This window comes from Macaca nemestrina, chromosome 3 (genome assembly GCF_043159975.1).
Source record: "Macaca nemestrina isolate mMacNem1 chromosome 3, mMacNem.hap1, whole genome shotgun sequence".
NCBI lineage: Eukaryota > Metazoa > Chordata > Mammalia > Primates > Cercopithecidae > Macaca > Macaca nemestrina.
Window position 1 is genome coordinate 156,555,020 of NC_092127.1, and position 14,631 is coordinate 156,569,650.

At 45.6% G+C, this 14,631-nt stretch overlaps 1 protein-coding gene across 10 annotated transcripts in view; it reads left to right on the top strand.

Moving 5' to 3' along the window:
* Positions 1 to 14,631, top strand: part of LOC105487718 (amyloid beta precursor protein binding family B member 2) — a 410,283-nt gene that overhangs the window by 322,280 nt on the left and 73,372 nt on the right. For all 10 annotated transcript variants that reach the window (XM_071093688.1, XM_011751293.3, XM_011751301.3 and 7 more), the window contains 2 exons: positions 4,089 to 4,235; positions 6,991 to 7,118. In XM_071093688.1, the coding sequence (XP_070949789.1) occupies positions 4,089 to 4,235; positions 6,991 to 7,118 (275 nt within the window). The remainder of the gene's footprint in view (positions 1 to 4,088; positions 4,236 to 6,990; positions 7,119 to 14,631) is intronic.

Here is a 14,631-nt window from a genome sequence, read left to right on the forward strand (position 1 = left end):
CCAAACAGTGCAGGTTGCTCGTTGCTGCTCCATTCTTTGGGAAGAAGCCAAGCTGGCCCCTCGGGCCAAGCTGCATGTTCCCTGTATACCTGTTTCCTTTCACTTTGGCCACACAGAATGGGGTGAAACTCTTCAGATGAGAGACTAAATTCAAACAACAGCAGGGTTACACAAGAAAAATGACTTTAGATAAACTCACTATAGTAACATGTCAGGCTTTTATTCATCAATATGACAAAACAATTTTTTTTCTTTTTTATTTGAGACAGAGTTTTGCTCTTGTCGCTCAGGCTAGAGTGCAGTGGTGCGATCTCAGCTCACTGCAGCCTCCACCTCCCAGGTTCAAACGATTCTTTTGCCATGATTCTTTTGTCTCAGCCTCCCGAGTAGCTGGAATTACAGGTGTCCTCCTCCACACCTGGCTAATTTTTGTATTTTTAGTAGAAACGGGGTTTCACCATGTTGGCCAGGCTGGTCTGGAACGCCTATCCTCAAGTGATCCACCGGCCTTGGTCTCCAAAAGTGCTGGGATTACAGGCGTGAGCCACCACGTCCAGCAAAAACAGTATTCTTAATGTGCTTGGATGAGGTCGGGTGATTTGCATATTTTAGCCAAGAATGATACTCTTGGTGTTCAGTGAGCTGTTTAGATCAAAATTTTTGTCATCTTGGACTCCAAGGAGAGAAAACGGCCAGTGTTCTTTTTTACCTTCTTTGTCGTTACTGAATTCTTTTGAGCAGTCCTAGGTTGTAGGATGTTACAGTAGGCAGCTGGAGATGGTGGGAAAATGCATTTCTGACTTCTGGTTTGAAGAGAAGTGTCTCACAGTAACAGTACTGTCTTAGGGTTCACCCCGGCCAGGATCACTGAGATGCTGTCCTGATGGCAGCTTCTGTGGATCTTGAACCCCATTTCCACATGGGCATGCCACAGTACCCTGTCCAAGCCCCAGTTTCCATGCCAGAAGCCGAATTCACTAGAATTTTGACCAAGGTGATCATATAATTTATTGTCTAACCCAGGACACTTTTTGAGAGTAAAAGGGGCTGCTCTGAATATCTTGCCAGAATGACAGTGATACCCCAGAACTATTGAGGGGAAAATTGGGACATGTGGTCACCCTAAAACAAATCTTTCATTTTTCCTTCTTGATTGTTCAGTTAAGAGTTATATGACACTGTATTTATTTGCTCATTCATTCAACAGATGTTCAAGTGTTTTTTACATGCTAAGTTCACTACTTATTTTCTCCTCACGAAAACTCTCTGAAGTAATTATTATTATTACTCCCATTTTTACAAACGAACAAAATTGAGGCTTGGTAAATGACTTTTCCAAGGTCCCAGTACCAGTACATCAGAGAGCTGAGATTAGAATGCAGGTCGTTCCTACTCTTGATCCACACACACTCAGAACTGTATTAAGGGCTGGGTGCAGTGGCTCACGCCTGTAGTCCCAGCACTTTGGAGGCCAAGGCAGGCCAATCACTTGAGGTCAGGGAGTTAAAGGCCAGCCTGGCCAACATGATGAAACCCCATCTCTCCCAAAAGTACAAAAATTAGCCAGGCATGGTGGTGTGCACCTGTAATCCCAGCTACTTGGGAGGCTGAGGCAGGAGGATCACTTGAACTCAGGAGGTGGAGGTTGCAGTGAGCCAAGATCATGCTATTGCACTCCAGCCAGGGTGACAGAGCAAGAACCTGTCTCGGAAAAAAAAAAAAAAAAAAAACTGTATTGAGGTTACCGGCTGTTTATCCAGCCCTCTTTATCATCCTAACCCCATCTGACATTGTCCCCCTGTGAAAATCTCAGAGGCATATAACAAAGTAGTTAAGTGTAGGAGCCCAGAAGCCAAACTGCCCAGGTTTGAATCCTGGATCTGCCACTTACCAACTCTGTGCTGCACCCAGTTTCCTCATGTATAAAATGGGTACAGTAACTTAGTATCGACCTCAAAGGGTTGGGGTGAGGACTGACTGAGTTAATACTTTTGACGTTTGAATAGAGGTGGTAGGAGACAAGGTTGGAATGGCAGGCCAGGGGAGTCAGCTGGGACACTGTGATTTTACTGACTAGGGCCTGGGTTGGGAACCGACATGGGAGAGAGGTTAGTGGGCTGCACAGCACTTTCTGGAGAAACAGCAGGCCCTGGGCACTTAGGGGTCAGACTGGCAAAATCATGCATTTTCATAAAGCAGCACATTTGGTGGGGTGCTTCTGTGGAATATCCAACACATCCACCTGGAGAAACACACTTTGGTCTGAGACTGAGGGAGCAGAGCTGCGGAGGGGCAGGCAGGCCAGGCAAGACCTGGCCAGCCCTGAATTGGCCACAGCCAGCTCTGGCACCCGGGACCTCCTCTTCACCATTGGGCTGGTTCCCTGCAGTGTGTACATGTGCAGAACCTTTCCCCAAGACTCGGACTCCTGAGTAGCTTCTGTGGTTGTCACGGGGACTGCCTTCCTTTTTTTGGTTTCTTTGTGAAAGGCACCTTGTGCACCATCAGCAGAGTGGCCGCTGAGGTGGTCGCATAGCTTTCTCCTCTATCTAGGACCTGAGGATCAGCACAGTGTTTGCTTAAATGGACTGTTTTGTCTTTGATACTTTCGTGAGTTTTTTTTCCCCTGACAAAGTGTGATCAGCTACTCAGGAAGGGGGTGCCCGGTCTGCGCACGGTGACCGGAAGAGGGAAGGTGGCACTAGACCGAATGTGATCACTTTAGGACACTTTGCTGCATTTCTTCATTTGGTTATGAAGCTCGCATTTGGAAACTTTAAAAACTGTTCTTCGAGAGCCAGTCTGTTGGCTCCCAAGGAAGGGTGGCTCCATGTCTGCCTTTCGGGGAAGGTGGCCTCTGCAACTGCTGGACAGCTTGCATGGGATCAGGGGTGCAGAGAGGGATGAGGGACCCAGCTCAGGCACACAGCAACCCTGGTGATCACCGGCAAGGCAAACGCTGTAGCCAAGTCACCCTCACATGCGCTGTGAAGTTTTTTCTTCATATGTCTTTGGATTTTTTACTTGTTATAATATGCAGCATATAGTATTTTCTTAATTAAAGGGAAAAATTGAATTGCAGAACTTTTAAAAAAGAGAGGTAGTATGATCTCAAAGTATCTCTAAGTGATACAAGAATAAATGGTTTTAAAAGCATGAATCTGTCAATTCTGCAAGCACTTCGGCATGTAAAGATTCCCTTGTCACGCTGTAGGACTTGACACACTTATTTGTTATCATGAGTGGATACTTTTTTTCCTCATTTTTCTGCCTTTCTGGGTATTAGAGAAAACATCTTGCTTCTCTGTTATTAGAAACAAGTGCCTAACATGTATTTAATTCATTCTGTTTCCATCGTTTCTAGATGCTTACCAAATAACAGATTTCATGGGGTTACATTTCTCACTATTTAAAAAACTGCCTTGTAAGAGGTATCAGGAGCTTAGAAATTTTTGTGTCCAAATTTTTATAATATAAGCCCTATACTTATATTTCTGGTAATCTATTCCTTTTTTCTTTTTTTTTTTTTTTGAGATGAAGTCTCCCCGTGTCTCCCGGGCTGGAGTGCAATGGTGCCAACTTGGCTCACTGCAACCTCCGCATCCTGGGTTCAACGATTCTCCTGGCTCAGCCTTCTGAGTAACTGGAGTTACAGGCACCCGCCACCAAGACTGGCTGATTTTTGTATTTTTAGTAGAGATGGGGTTTCGCCATGTTGGCCAGGTTGGTCTCAGACCCCTGACCTCAGGTGATCCACCCACCTCAGCCTCCCAGATTGCTGGGATTACAGGCGTGAGCCACCGCACCTGGCCTGCTTCTAGTAATCTATTCTAAGGAAGAAATCTGAACACATGCACGTGTCAGGCAAAAAGATATTTGTCACTACATTTTTTTTAATAGCAAAAAGTAGTTACCATTTAATTTCCAGCAGTAGAGGATTTGTTAACTCAATTAGAGGATTGAACATAATGAAGCAAATAGAAGTGCATTAAGTGTAGTACCTTGTAGTTGTGGGAGGGGAGTAGTGTAAACTGGTATGATTGGCCAAACCATGGAGTGACTTCCTGTCCTCTTACTCTATCTTCCAGTGTTTTGCTGTGCGTTCTCTGGGATGGGTAGAGATGGCAGAAGAAGACCTCGCCCCCGGTAAAAGTAGTGTTGCGGTCAACAACTGCATCAGGCAACTTTCCTATTGCAAAAATGACATCCGAGACACGGTCGGGATTTGGGGAGAGGTAAGTGGCGCGGAGAATGATGTCCGGCAGGCTGTTTGCGTTCTCCTGTGTTTCAGGAAGCCCCACAGCTCGGTGACGTGGTCCTAAGGGGCTCCGAGGTGTTTTTCAGGTGTCTTTTCCCATGAATGCAGGAAGTGTAGGCATGGTGCCCCCGCGTGACTGATCCCTCAGCACTGCCAGATCCCAGTGAGGACTGGGGCCTGGAGAGAGAGCGTTTCTCAGTAGCTAAGTGACACAGATTTATGGGTGAGCATTAGGGACCCAGAACTCCCCTAAACATGCCTGCAAAATGGGATGTGCCAGTCTTTAAGAGCAGTTTTGCAGACTGGAAGAAGGACCCATATTCTCAAAGGGGAAGGTGACTTCCACACATACACACAAAAATGTTGATGCTTCTACTCTAAAAGTTGACAAATTATCCTTTTATAACATTCTTCTTTACTTACGTTCTGAGGAATCAACATTATACATGAATTATGGAATTGATGTTTATATATTTCTCCCTTTTAACAGAGTGATTACGTTTTGAAATGTTAGTTGAGATAATTTCAGAAAGGAAAGAAGTAAGTACAGATACCAAATGTGTATAAAACTCACATCAAACCGGAAAAGCTGTATTCCTGGTGTGCCCGAGACCTGTAGAAAAAGCATTTTGGGAGCATCTTGGAATAGTGTTTCCTACATGAATAGATGCTGTTCTCTCTGCTTCTAGTGAACAGAGCAGTGGTTGAAAAGTTTGCTTTTTGGTTGAGCTGACTGTAACTCCACTCACATTTTCTCCTAGCAGCACGTCTCAATGGGAGGTAGGTTTCCAAGCCTTTCCATGGTGGAGTTTATCTGCCTTAAAGTGGAGCTGAATCACTGCATTGCCAAGCTGACTTTTAGATTCCAGGCATAAGGGAGAACTGGAAGAATTTTCTTCCATCCAAGAAAAGCCATTTAGACTCTTCTATTGTTTGACCTTACTGTCCTCTCTCACTGCATTATCTCCCATCCAAATACCCAAGCATGGCTGGGCATGGTGGCTCATGCCTGTAATCCCAGCACTTTGGGAGGCTGAGGCAGATGGATGACCTGAGGTCAGGAGTTTGAGATCAGCCTGGCCAACATGCTGAAACCCCGTCTCTACTACAAATACAAAAATTAGCCGGATATGGTGGCATGCATCTATAGTCCCAGCTACTCGAGAGGCTGAGGTAGGAGAATCACCTGAACCTGGGAGGCACAGGTTGCAGTGAGCCAAGATCATGCCATTGCACTCCAGCCTGGGTAACAAAGCGAGACTCCGAGACTCCATCTCAAAAAAAAATAAAGAACAAAACCCAGGCCTGTGTTTCCACCAAATTCTCCACCTATTTTCTCTCTCCTTCAGTCAAAAATGCTGTTCCTTCTTGGCCAGGATTTACAAGGAAGGTGGTTGTGATTTATACTAACATGTGAATGATTGACCTTTAGAGGAGCCGTAGGTCTAAGGCAGCATGCTCCAGGCTGTGTGAATCTGTTTCACCACAGTAGTCGACACGAGTTGTGTTTTCTGCCAGTGCTTTCATCCGTAAATGGCTTAGCTGCTCTTGGGGGAAGATTTGAGACCAGGCTGGATCTCAGCTGTAGACACAGGCCACAGCTTCAACACTGGCTGACAGAGGCACCAAGATACCTATCTCTGCCTCCCTGAGCATTAGAGCTGTATTTCACTCTGAGAATATTTGGTGGGAAACTAAAACATTGTTCCCAAAAACTATACCAGAAAGCAGTTTATCTGTTTCACTTTGAGATTTGAAGACCTACCAAGAAGCCTCACTGTTCTGCCGAGCCAGATCTTCCATCATCAGTGCCATAGCATCTAGATGACCTTGAGGAGAGAGAGTGTTTCAGCTGTGCAACAGTTATTTAATGATGTCCTAAAATTATGCCTGGGAGATTGCAGGGGGAATCAGTAGTCTGGTGCTTCTGCCCACAGAAAGCTAACACAGGTGGGGAGATGGGACACCGGAGTGTAAGACTCCGGACAGTGCAGGAGTTGAGAAACCTGGGTGTTCCCCCATGCTGGGATCCCAGCAGCACCCACAGGTTCTGTGTCAGACCTTGAGCAAGTTACTTAAACTTTCAGTGTCAGTTTCCCCAACTGCCAACTGGTGATAGTAACAATCCAAGCCCTCAGAGGGCAATTTAGAGAGATCGTGAGCCAGTGCACCTTAAGCATGTGGCCTAATGTAGTCATTTAAATGTTAGCCATCGTTAGTGCTGAGAAATGTCACGAAGCTGTGCCTGCTGTCTGCTGGGCAGACCACACAGCTAGGAAGTGGTGTAAAAGCCGAGAAGCAGCAGGTATCATTGTGGGTCTGGAAAGGCCATCGAGGGGATGCTTGGTAGGACCTGGCCAGAAAATGGGGAGAGGGGGTTCTAAGAGTTTGATGAGCACAGAATTAGTGAAAGACTAAATTCTCCAGGGAACCCACCATTAGCCTTTTGTCATAAAGATTCAGAAGTGTAAATAATTAAATTTAAGAGCAGCCTGGAAAGCAGGATGGGAGCACATTTCAGAGGACTCAGAGAGGGAGAGAGAAATTGGGTGTATGACAGGAAGCTGGAAGACATCAATATTCTTGTCCAGAAAGGAAATTTCTTGGGCAGACAAGTTGCAGACCGCAGGGTGACTTCTTTTGGTGGCTGATACAGCGTTCCTGGATGCCACATGCAATTAGGCTTTCCGGCCTGCATGAGGAAGACAGCGTGTTTTCTCATTGTGTCCCAGGGGAAAGACATGTACCTGATCCTGGAGAACGACATGCTCAGCCTGGTGGACCCCATGGACCGCAGCGTGCTGCACTCGCAGCCCATCGTCAGCATCCGCGTGTGGGGCGTGGGCCGCGACAATGGCCGGTGAGTCCCCGGGTGGGGCAGTCCGGGTCACCTCGCCCGTGTCCCTGTTCTAGCTGAACACCAAAGCATAGTCTCGCAGCATTTCACCGAATACGAAACTCGTGTAGCCTCTGTATAGAAATGTACAAAATGAAAGCGTGTCTCTAGTTCCCTGCCTCTTAAAGCCTCCAAACTGCTTCCCTTCCTGGCTTCTGTGTCTCAAATCTTTTGTCAATTCTGACCCTGATCCTGCCTTCCAATTCTGCATGTTTCTCCTCCTGACCCTCTTCATTCAACCAAGTTTCCAACCCAGGCCATCTGAACCCCTTTTTCCCCTCCTCTCTGCAGTCTTTTTAAAATTAATTCCATTTCATTCAGTTGAGTCTCAGCCATTTCAGAGGCCCTCCTGCTGCTGTTTTCTTCATCAAGGGCCTACTTGAAGGGGGACGTTGTACAGCCTTTCATCACAAGCCTCAGGTCATTAAATCATGATATCAGGAATTTCCGGGGTTTGGGATTGGCTAAACTATTTTTAACACTGGAAAGGTCTGGTCTTATCAAAATTCCATTTGATGTATATTTTTCTGAAATCCTACTGAAAAGATGTTATTTATAAGAAATGAATCTTAGATGTGTTACAAATTTTCTGTTCTCCAGGATGATTGGAAACAAGGAGTTCCGATTTTCAAGTGCATATTTTAATAAAGTAGCAGTTATACAGACTTTATACTCAGAGACCATTGTTAAGTAATTGGTCTACATTAAATGCAGTTAATTCTTAAATTATAGTCAATCTTTGGCAATTCCCAAGGTACTAGAGCATCTCCTAGCATTTAGGGATGAGCTATACGATGATAGCTTGTTATTGCTTTGTTGAAAATGGATGAGAGCATTGCAAAAGAGGATAAAAATCCCAGACAACAGAGAGCGGCTCTCCTGAGCTTATGGTTCCATTTCTGAACATTCTGCTTTTTTATTGAGTCATTTGGTCTCTCTAATGGGGGTGTGGTCTACCTGGGCTTATGACAGCCTTTGTCAACCAACGCTGGGCATTAGTACGTTTGATTCAGTTCCAAGTCCTAAACCAGAAAGGAAGGATTATGGCCAAGTATTCATCAGTTAAAGAATAAGCATTTATGCTGGAACTAGATGTGAGAAATGGCCTGCAAAAGAGAGAGCTAAAGTGTCTTTCTTCTCACTGCCGATTGGATAAGCCTTCCTGGGAGCACAGTTGCATCTTTGAGCTTTTCTAACGGAGTAGTGAATGATGACAGCTGGGCCAGGTGCTGTGGGGGAATGGGTGGATAGATTATGTCATTCCCTTGCTTGCCAGAGCTGTAGCCCTGGAGAGATGCATGGATTAATTTTACAAGGAAGCTCTCTGGTGATGTTTGGTCGTCATTAAAAACATTTAGCTTTGGTGGAAGGCCCTGGGTATAAGATGCTTGAGCTTTTCCGGGTTCCTGTCCTCCATGTTTGTTTTTAAGGCAGGAACCAAGGTGTGGAGCTCGTTACATTACATACGTGTACAAGTGGATGAGCTTGGGTTTTCTTAAGGTCAGATTGTCAGTGGTTTGTCTTGATGAGGTTTTCAGCTCACCCTAACTCTTTAAGGCCAAATGCTACATGTCTGGAAGGAAACAAATGATTCAAACTCCAGTTGACAAAATTATTCAAGTTTTCTGAACCTCAGTTCTCTCATCTGTGAAGTGAGGATCATAATAAGGATCACAATACATACGTATATGTGCATGTGTATGTATACAGTAATCGGTTCAGTGATGGGGACATGACAGGTGCTTAATGAATGTTAGCCCTTGACTTTTAAACACATGCTAGCAGATGCAGCTAATGACATGGCTTCCTTTTAAAGACAGTGGAGGTTGGAGAGGAGTCAGACCTCAGGGACACTTGAAGTACACTTGATCATGTGATCTAGAGGATGAGAGGCTGTTCCAGACCCTAATGAGTCCAGTTGTCCCACAAAGCAGGAAGAGCTTCCCACTCCCACTCCCTGATGAAATCAGTGTGAATTAGGTTACATTGCCTTGGTTATGGCTTTGAAACGTGGGCTGTATTACTCATGTTCTTATTCTCACTCAGTGTTAGCAGATGAGTGTAATTTAGAAATACACTCAGGGGTCCACATAGCTAGCAGGACCTCAGCAAGATCATGGGACGGTTCCACATAGCCAACAGGACCTCAGCGAGATCATGGGAAGGTTCCATATAGCTAGCAGGACCTCAGCAAGATCATGGGACGGTTCCACGTAGCTAGTAGGACCTCAGCAAGATCATGGGAGGGTTCCGCATAGCTAGCAGGACCTCAGCAAGATCATTGGAGAGTTCCACATAGCTAACAGGACCTCAGCGAGATCATGGGACGGTTCCACATAGCTAACAGGACCTCAGCGAGATCATGGGACGGTTCCACATAGCTAGTAGGACCTCAGCGAGATCATGGGAGGGTTCCACATAGCTAACAGGACCTCAGCGAGGTCATGAGACGGTTCCACGTAGCTAGTAGGACCTCAGCAAGATCATTGGAGAGTTCCACATAGCTAACAGGACCTCAGCGAGATCGTGGGATGGTTCCACGTAGCTAACAGGACCTCAGCGAGATCGTGGGACGGTTCCACGTAGCTAACAGGACCTCAGCGAGATCGTGGGACGGTTCCACGTAGCTAACAGGACCTCAGCGAGATCGTGGGACGGTTCCACGTAGCTAACAGGACCTCAGCGAGATCGTGGGACGGTTCCACGTAGCTAGCAGGACCTCAGCGAGATCGTGGGACGGTTCCACGTAGCTAACAGGACCTCAGCGAGATCGTGGGACGGTTCCACGTAGCTAACAGGACCTCAGCGAGATCGTGGGACGGTTCCACGTAGCTAACAGGACCTCAGCGAGATCGTGGGACGGTTCCACGTAGCTAACAGGACCTCAGCGAGATCGTGGGACGGTTCCACGTAGCTAGCAGGACCTCAGCGAGATCATGGGACGGTTCCACGTAGCTAACAGGACCTCAGCGAGATCGTGGGGTTGTGGGTGCCTTCAGCCGGATCGGCATGGAAACAGCAAATTTTAAAAGTGTGTTTGCCAGTGAAAGGTTCGATTTCTCCCCATTGATCCCCTGAGTTTCCATTCCCCAGAAGAAGGGGCCTTTATACTCCTGCTTTTTTTACTTTCCTTTGCTTTTGATTCCTTTTTCTTTCTTTAACAGCAATTTACAAGAGCAAATTCAATTTGTAATGTTGCAAAGGAAAGGAGTTTTCACTTTGCATGAATAAAACATAAAAGTATTTCATTTTGCTCACGAAAAACGAGCCCATTTTGCATTCTCTTTTGTAACTTTCCTTGCTGAGAAAGTAGAATCTCTTCGGGGATTTCTTGATGTGGTTAAAATGAATGAGAGAAGTATGTATTATGCCAGACATGAAGGGCACAAAATCTTTCTGCAAATCCAGAGTGCTTCCCTGAGCCACGTAATTTCAGAAATTACCAAAGTATTTTGGATGTAACATTTTTTTACGGCTTTCAAGTGGTTTTGATTTGCTTGGAAGAAATTCCCGAGGGAATGAGTTTACTTTGCATGAGGAGGGGATCGGCTCTGACACCCCCACTAAGCCCCAGGGTTGAGTTGGAGAGACCTTTTATTGTGAACAGCACGAGAAGTTGAGTCACATCGGATACCGGTCTTCTGTGGGGTTTTGGTTTTCACATGACTAGGCTGAAGTCTTTGTCTTCTTGAGAGCCATGTCTATCTTTATTACGGTGTTTCGTGGGGCCCATTTGCTTTATTGCCTGGTAGAGTGAGGGCTGCCTCTTCTTTCTTGGCCATAGTTGACTTTTGTTCCCTTTGATCAGTGAGGTAAATGTCATGGCCCCTAGAGATGGAGACTGGGGAAAGGGGTTTCGTGAGCTTTGTCTTTCCAATCCAATTCAGCCCCAGGAGCCACCCAGGTTTGCCTGCTTTCCTCCTGCCCGCTATGCAAAGGAGGACGTATGCAGGTGTGTGCACTGGGCCTTAGAGGTGGCATTTCTGCCCTTGGCGACTGAGGCCAATGACCGAATGCTTTCTTTCATCTTGTCTCTGTGGGCCTGCCAGGCTACTGTCCCAAAGGTGAGTTGGGAGGGATGTCCCCACCCAGTTTCAGGGACCTATGCTAGATTCCAGCCTCAGCGTTCTTCTTATTCACTCAGACCCTGGCAAGCACCTTCCTCCTTATTTTTTTGCAGAAGTACCAAAACCAAGCAAATATAATTTCTTTTTTTTTTCCTTTTTGAGACAGAGTTTCATTCTTGTTCCCCAGGCTGGAGTGCAATGGTGCAATCTCAGTTCACTGCAGCCTTTGCCTCCTGGGTTCAAGCGATTCTCCTGCCTCGGCCTCCCAAGTAGCTGGGACTACAGGTGCCTGCCACCACGCCTGGCAAATTTTTTGTATTTTTAGTAGAGGCAGGGTTTCACCATGTTGGCCAGGCTGGTCTTGAACTCCTGACCTCAGGTGATCTACATGCCTCGGCCTCCCAAAGTGCTGGGATTACAGGTGTGGGCCACTGTGCCCAACGCAAACATAATTTCTGAACACAGGGAACTTGGAACAGGGACTCCCCTCTTGCCTTGTGGTTGGCACAGGCTTATCTTCTGGGTAGGGGCACAGAGATCCTTGTGTACTTCACCAATACGCCCTAGAGTCTGCTAATCCAGCTGTTTCCCATAAGAAATGAAAATGATTATTGTCAGAGGGTTTCAGACCCCATAAATGGCATGTTTCCAAGAGGCTTCCGTATCAGTGTACCATGAGGATTAATCAGGTAAGATGTTCATGGTTTTCCCTCGAGATAATAAAAAAGATTCTATAGTCACTTGGGAAACTGAGTTAAACTAAGTACACTGGGCCCTCTCAGAGGTTTTCCTATGCTGAGATGGACTAGGACTCTGCAAAAAAGCATTTCCCAGTCTTGTTTGGAACCTTTTCCTTGGTGGAAACACAATCACATGGTATACACTTCAGGAAATACCACTCTCGTTAGTAAATTCATTCATTTAAATTCGTGGCAACATTAAAGTGCTCTTTTTGATTATTAAGAAAAATAGGAATTACTTTTAATGAATATTATAAGTGGAGACCCCATTGGGCCTGCTCTAATGAAGATAAAATGTCTTCATAATGAATAGCAACTATGAGAAATACACTCACCCATCCAAACTCAAAGAATGGACTTAGAGGCATGAAGAACAGTGAAAGTGAGACTTTTTAATAACAGTCTTGCAAGATCGGGTATCTGGTGGGCAGGCACACCTAGGATAGTCACAACAGGTAATTTATCTCCTAGCACGCCAGTCCCTCCCCCAGTTCCTCACTGGCCGAGTACTATGGGGCTACGATCTTCCTGGATGTTGCCTGAGTTTCATTATCCCCCTTGTAAGGTTATACCCCATTCCCTTCCCCACTTAATTTTCATTTCCCAATAACAAAACTTTCTTCCCTTTAATGGGCTGACTCCTCCTCTACATTGTTAGCTTATTGTGACTTTCTAGGTGCATGAGCCATGTGGTGTGTTACATTTGCAAGCAGGCTGCCAGGACTTAGATTTATCATGCCTTGAAAATGGACCATTTAAAATGTTTTCTCACACAACCATCAATAGTCATGATGTGTGCAAGTGCTTTTTAAACAGTTCTTTCTTACTCAGTGTTTACCCTGCGATGTTGCTTATGCTTACAGATTGTGTAGCCAAACTTCTCTTCCTAGAAGGTGTTTAATACCTCTGTTTTCTGGTTTTGATGAACAGCTTTTAATAAAATATTTCTGTGTCATAGATTATTCATAAATTTCCAAATAAGGTTATCTTTGACTTGATTGTTTTATCTGATTATGATCTCAGGAACTTTTGTCTAAAGAATATAGTCCCCACTGTACCGAATTTTTTCTCATATTCTCTTCTAAGATATTCCCAGCTGTTTTTATCCACCAAGACCCCGGCTCAAGATGTTTTATTTCTTTTTATTTTTAGAGACAGGGTCTTGCTCTGTTGCCCAGGCTGGAGTGCAGTGGCATGATCATCACTCACTGCAGCCTCCAAATTCCTGGGCTCAAGCGATCCTCCTGCCTCAGCATCCTGAGTAGCTGGGACTACAGGTTTTTTTTATTTTTGTAGATACGGGTCTCACTTTGTTGCCCAGGCTGGTCTTGAACTCCTGGCTTCAAGCAGTCCTCCCACTTCGGCCTCCCAAAGTGCTGGGGTAGCAGGTGTGAGCCCCTGTGCCTGGCCAGGTTGTTTTTAAAAAGGCCTTCGTCACACGTACTTTATGTTCTCGTTTTCATGCCAGTGCTGTTCTGCTGCTTTGTTTTGACTTCTTTTGAAAACACTGCTGAATTTTGGGGAGGAGTTCAGGGATCCTGAGGAATATTGGGATTAATTATTTAGAATATGCAAAACTTTGACTCACAGGTTTTTAGATTTAAAAGGTGCTTTAGTATCAGTGTCTTTCAGTCTCTTTATTTTAAAGGTTAGGAAACTGAAGACAGAAGAGCGTGATTACCTTAGATGACCCATGTAGTTCATGGCAGAGCGAAAAACACACCCCAGGTATTTTTGCCAGCCCAAATGGGAAGCTACTCTATTAATCTTGACAAGAGATGGTGAATAGTCTAAATGTCCCAGGGTTGGCAGGGGAGGAGAGGCTGGGTCTATGTCCTAAATACTATGCTAGACAGCAGCAGGACACAGAAGGCAGTGGCATGGTCCCTATCCTTACAGTCTGGCTTCTTCATTGAGGAGATAGGACCACATGAGTGAATCGAAAGCAAAGGTGGACACACCATGTGCCTGAGGACTGTTTTTGTGGGTCCAAGAGCTGAGAATAGTTTCCACATCTTCAAAGCATTAAGAAAAAGAATGGGGGACCCAGGTATGGGAACTCAGCACAGCCCAACTCTTCACAGAAAGAACATTTGAGTAATAACATACTCAGAATGGAATGAGGCGATCTTTGTAGCTGCCTTATATAGAAAGTCGTTGCGGAAAAGGCCCATTTTTTTTGGCAGTCTCTATTTCCTTTCCTAACTGTGTCTTCTACTAGCAGCATTTGGGGGTACCTGAAAGCACTGCTCAGCCTTGCTACTGTTCCTTAGAGCTAAACTTGAGTAAGTTTTTCTTTTTTTTCAGATGGAGTTTCACTCTCGTTGCCCAGGCTGGAGTGCAGTAGCATGATCTCGGCTCACTGCAACCTCAGCCTCCCAGGTTCAAGTGATTCTCCTTCCTCAGCTTCCCAAGTAGCTGGGATAACAGGCACGTGCCACCATGCCCGGCTATTTTTTGTATTTTTAGTGGAGGTGGGGTTTCGCCATGTTGGTCAGGCTGGTCTCGAACTCCTGACCTCAGGTGATCCGCCCACCTCGGCCTCCCAAAATGCTGGGATTACTGGTGTGAGCCACCGTACCCGGCCATTTTTTTTTTTAAAGGAATGAGGTCTTGCACTGTTACCCAAGCTAGAGTACAGTGATGTGATCATAGCTCACTGCAGCCTTG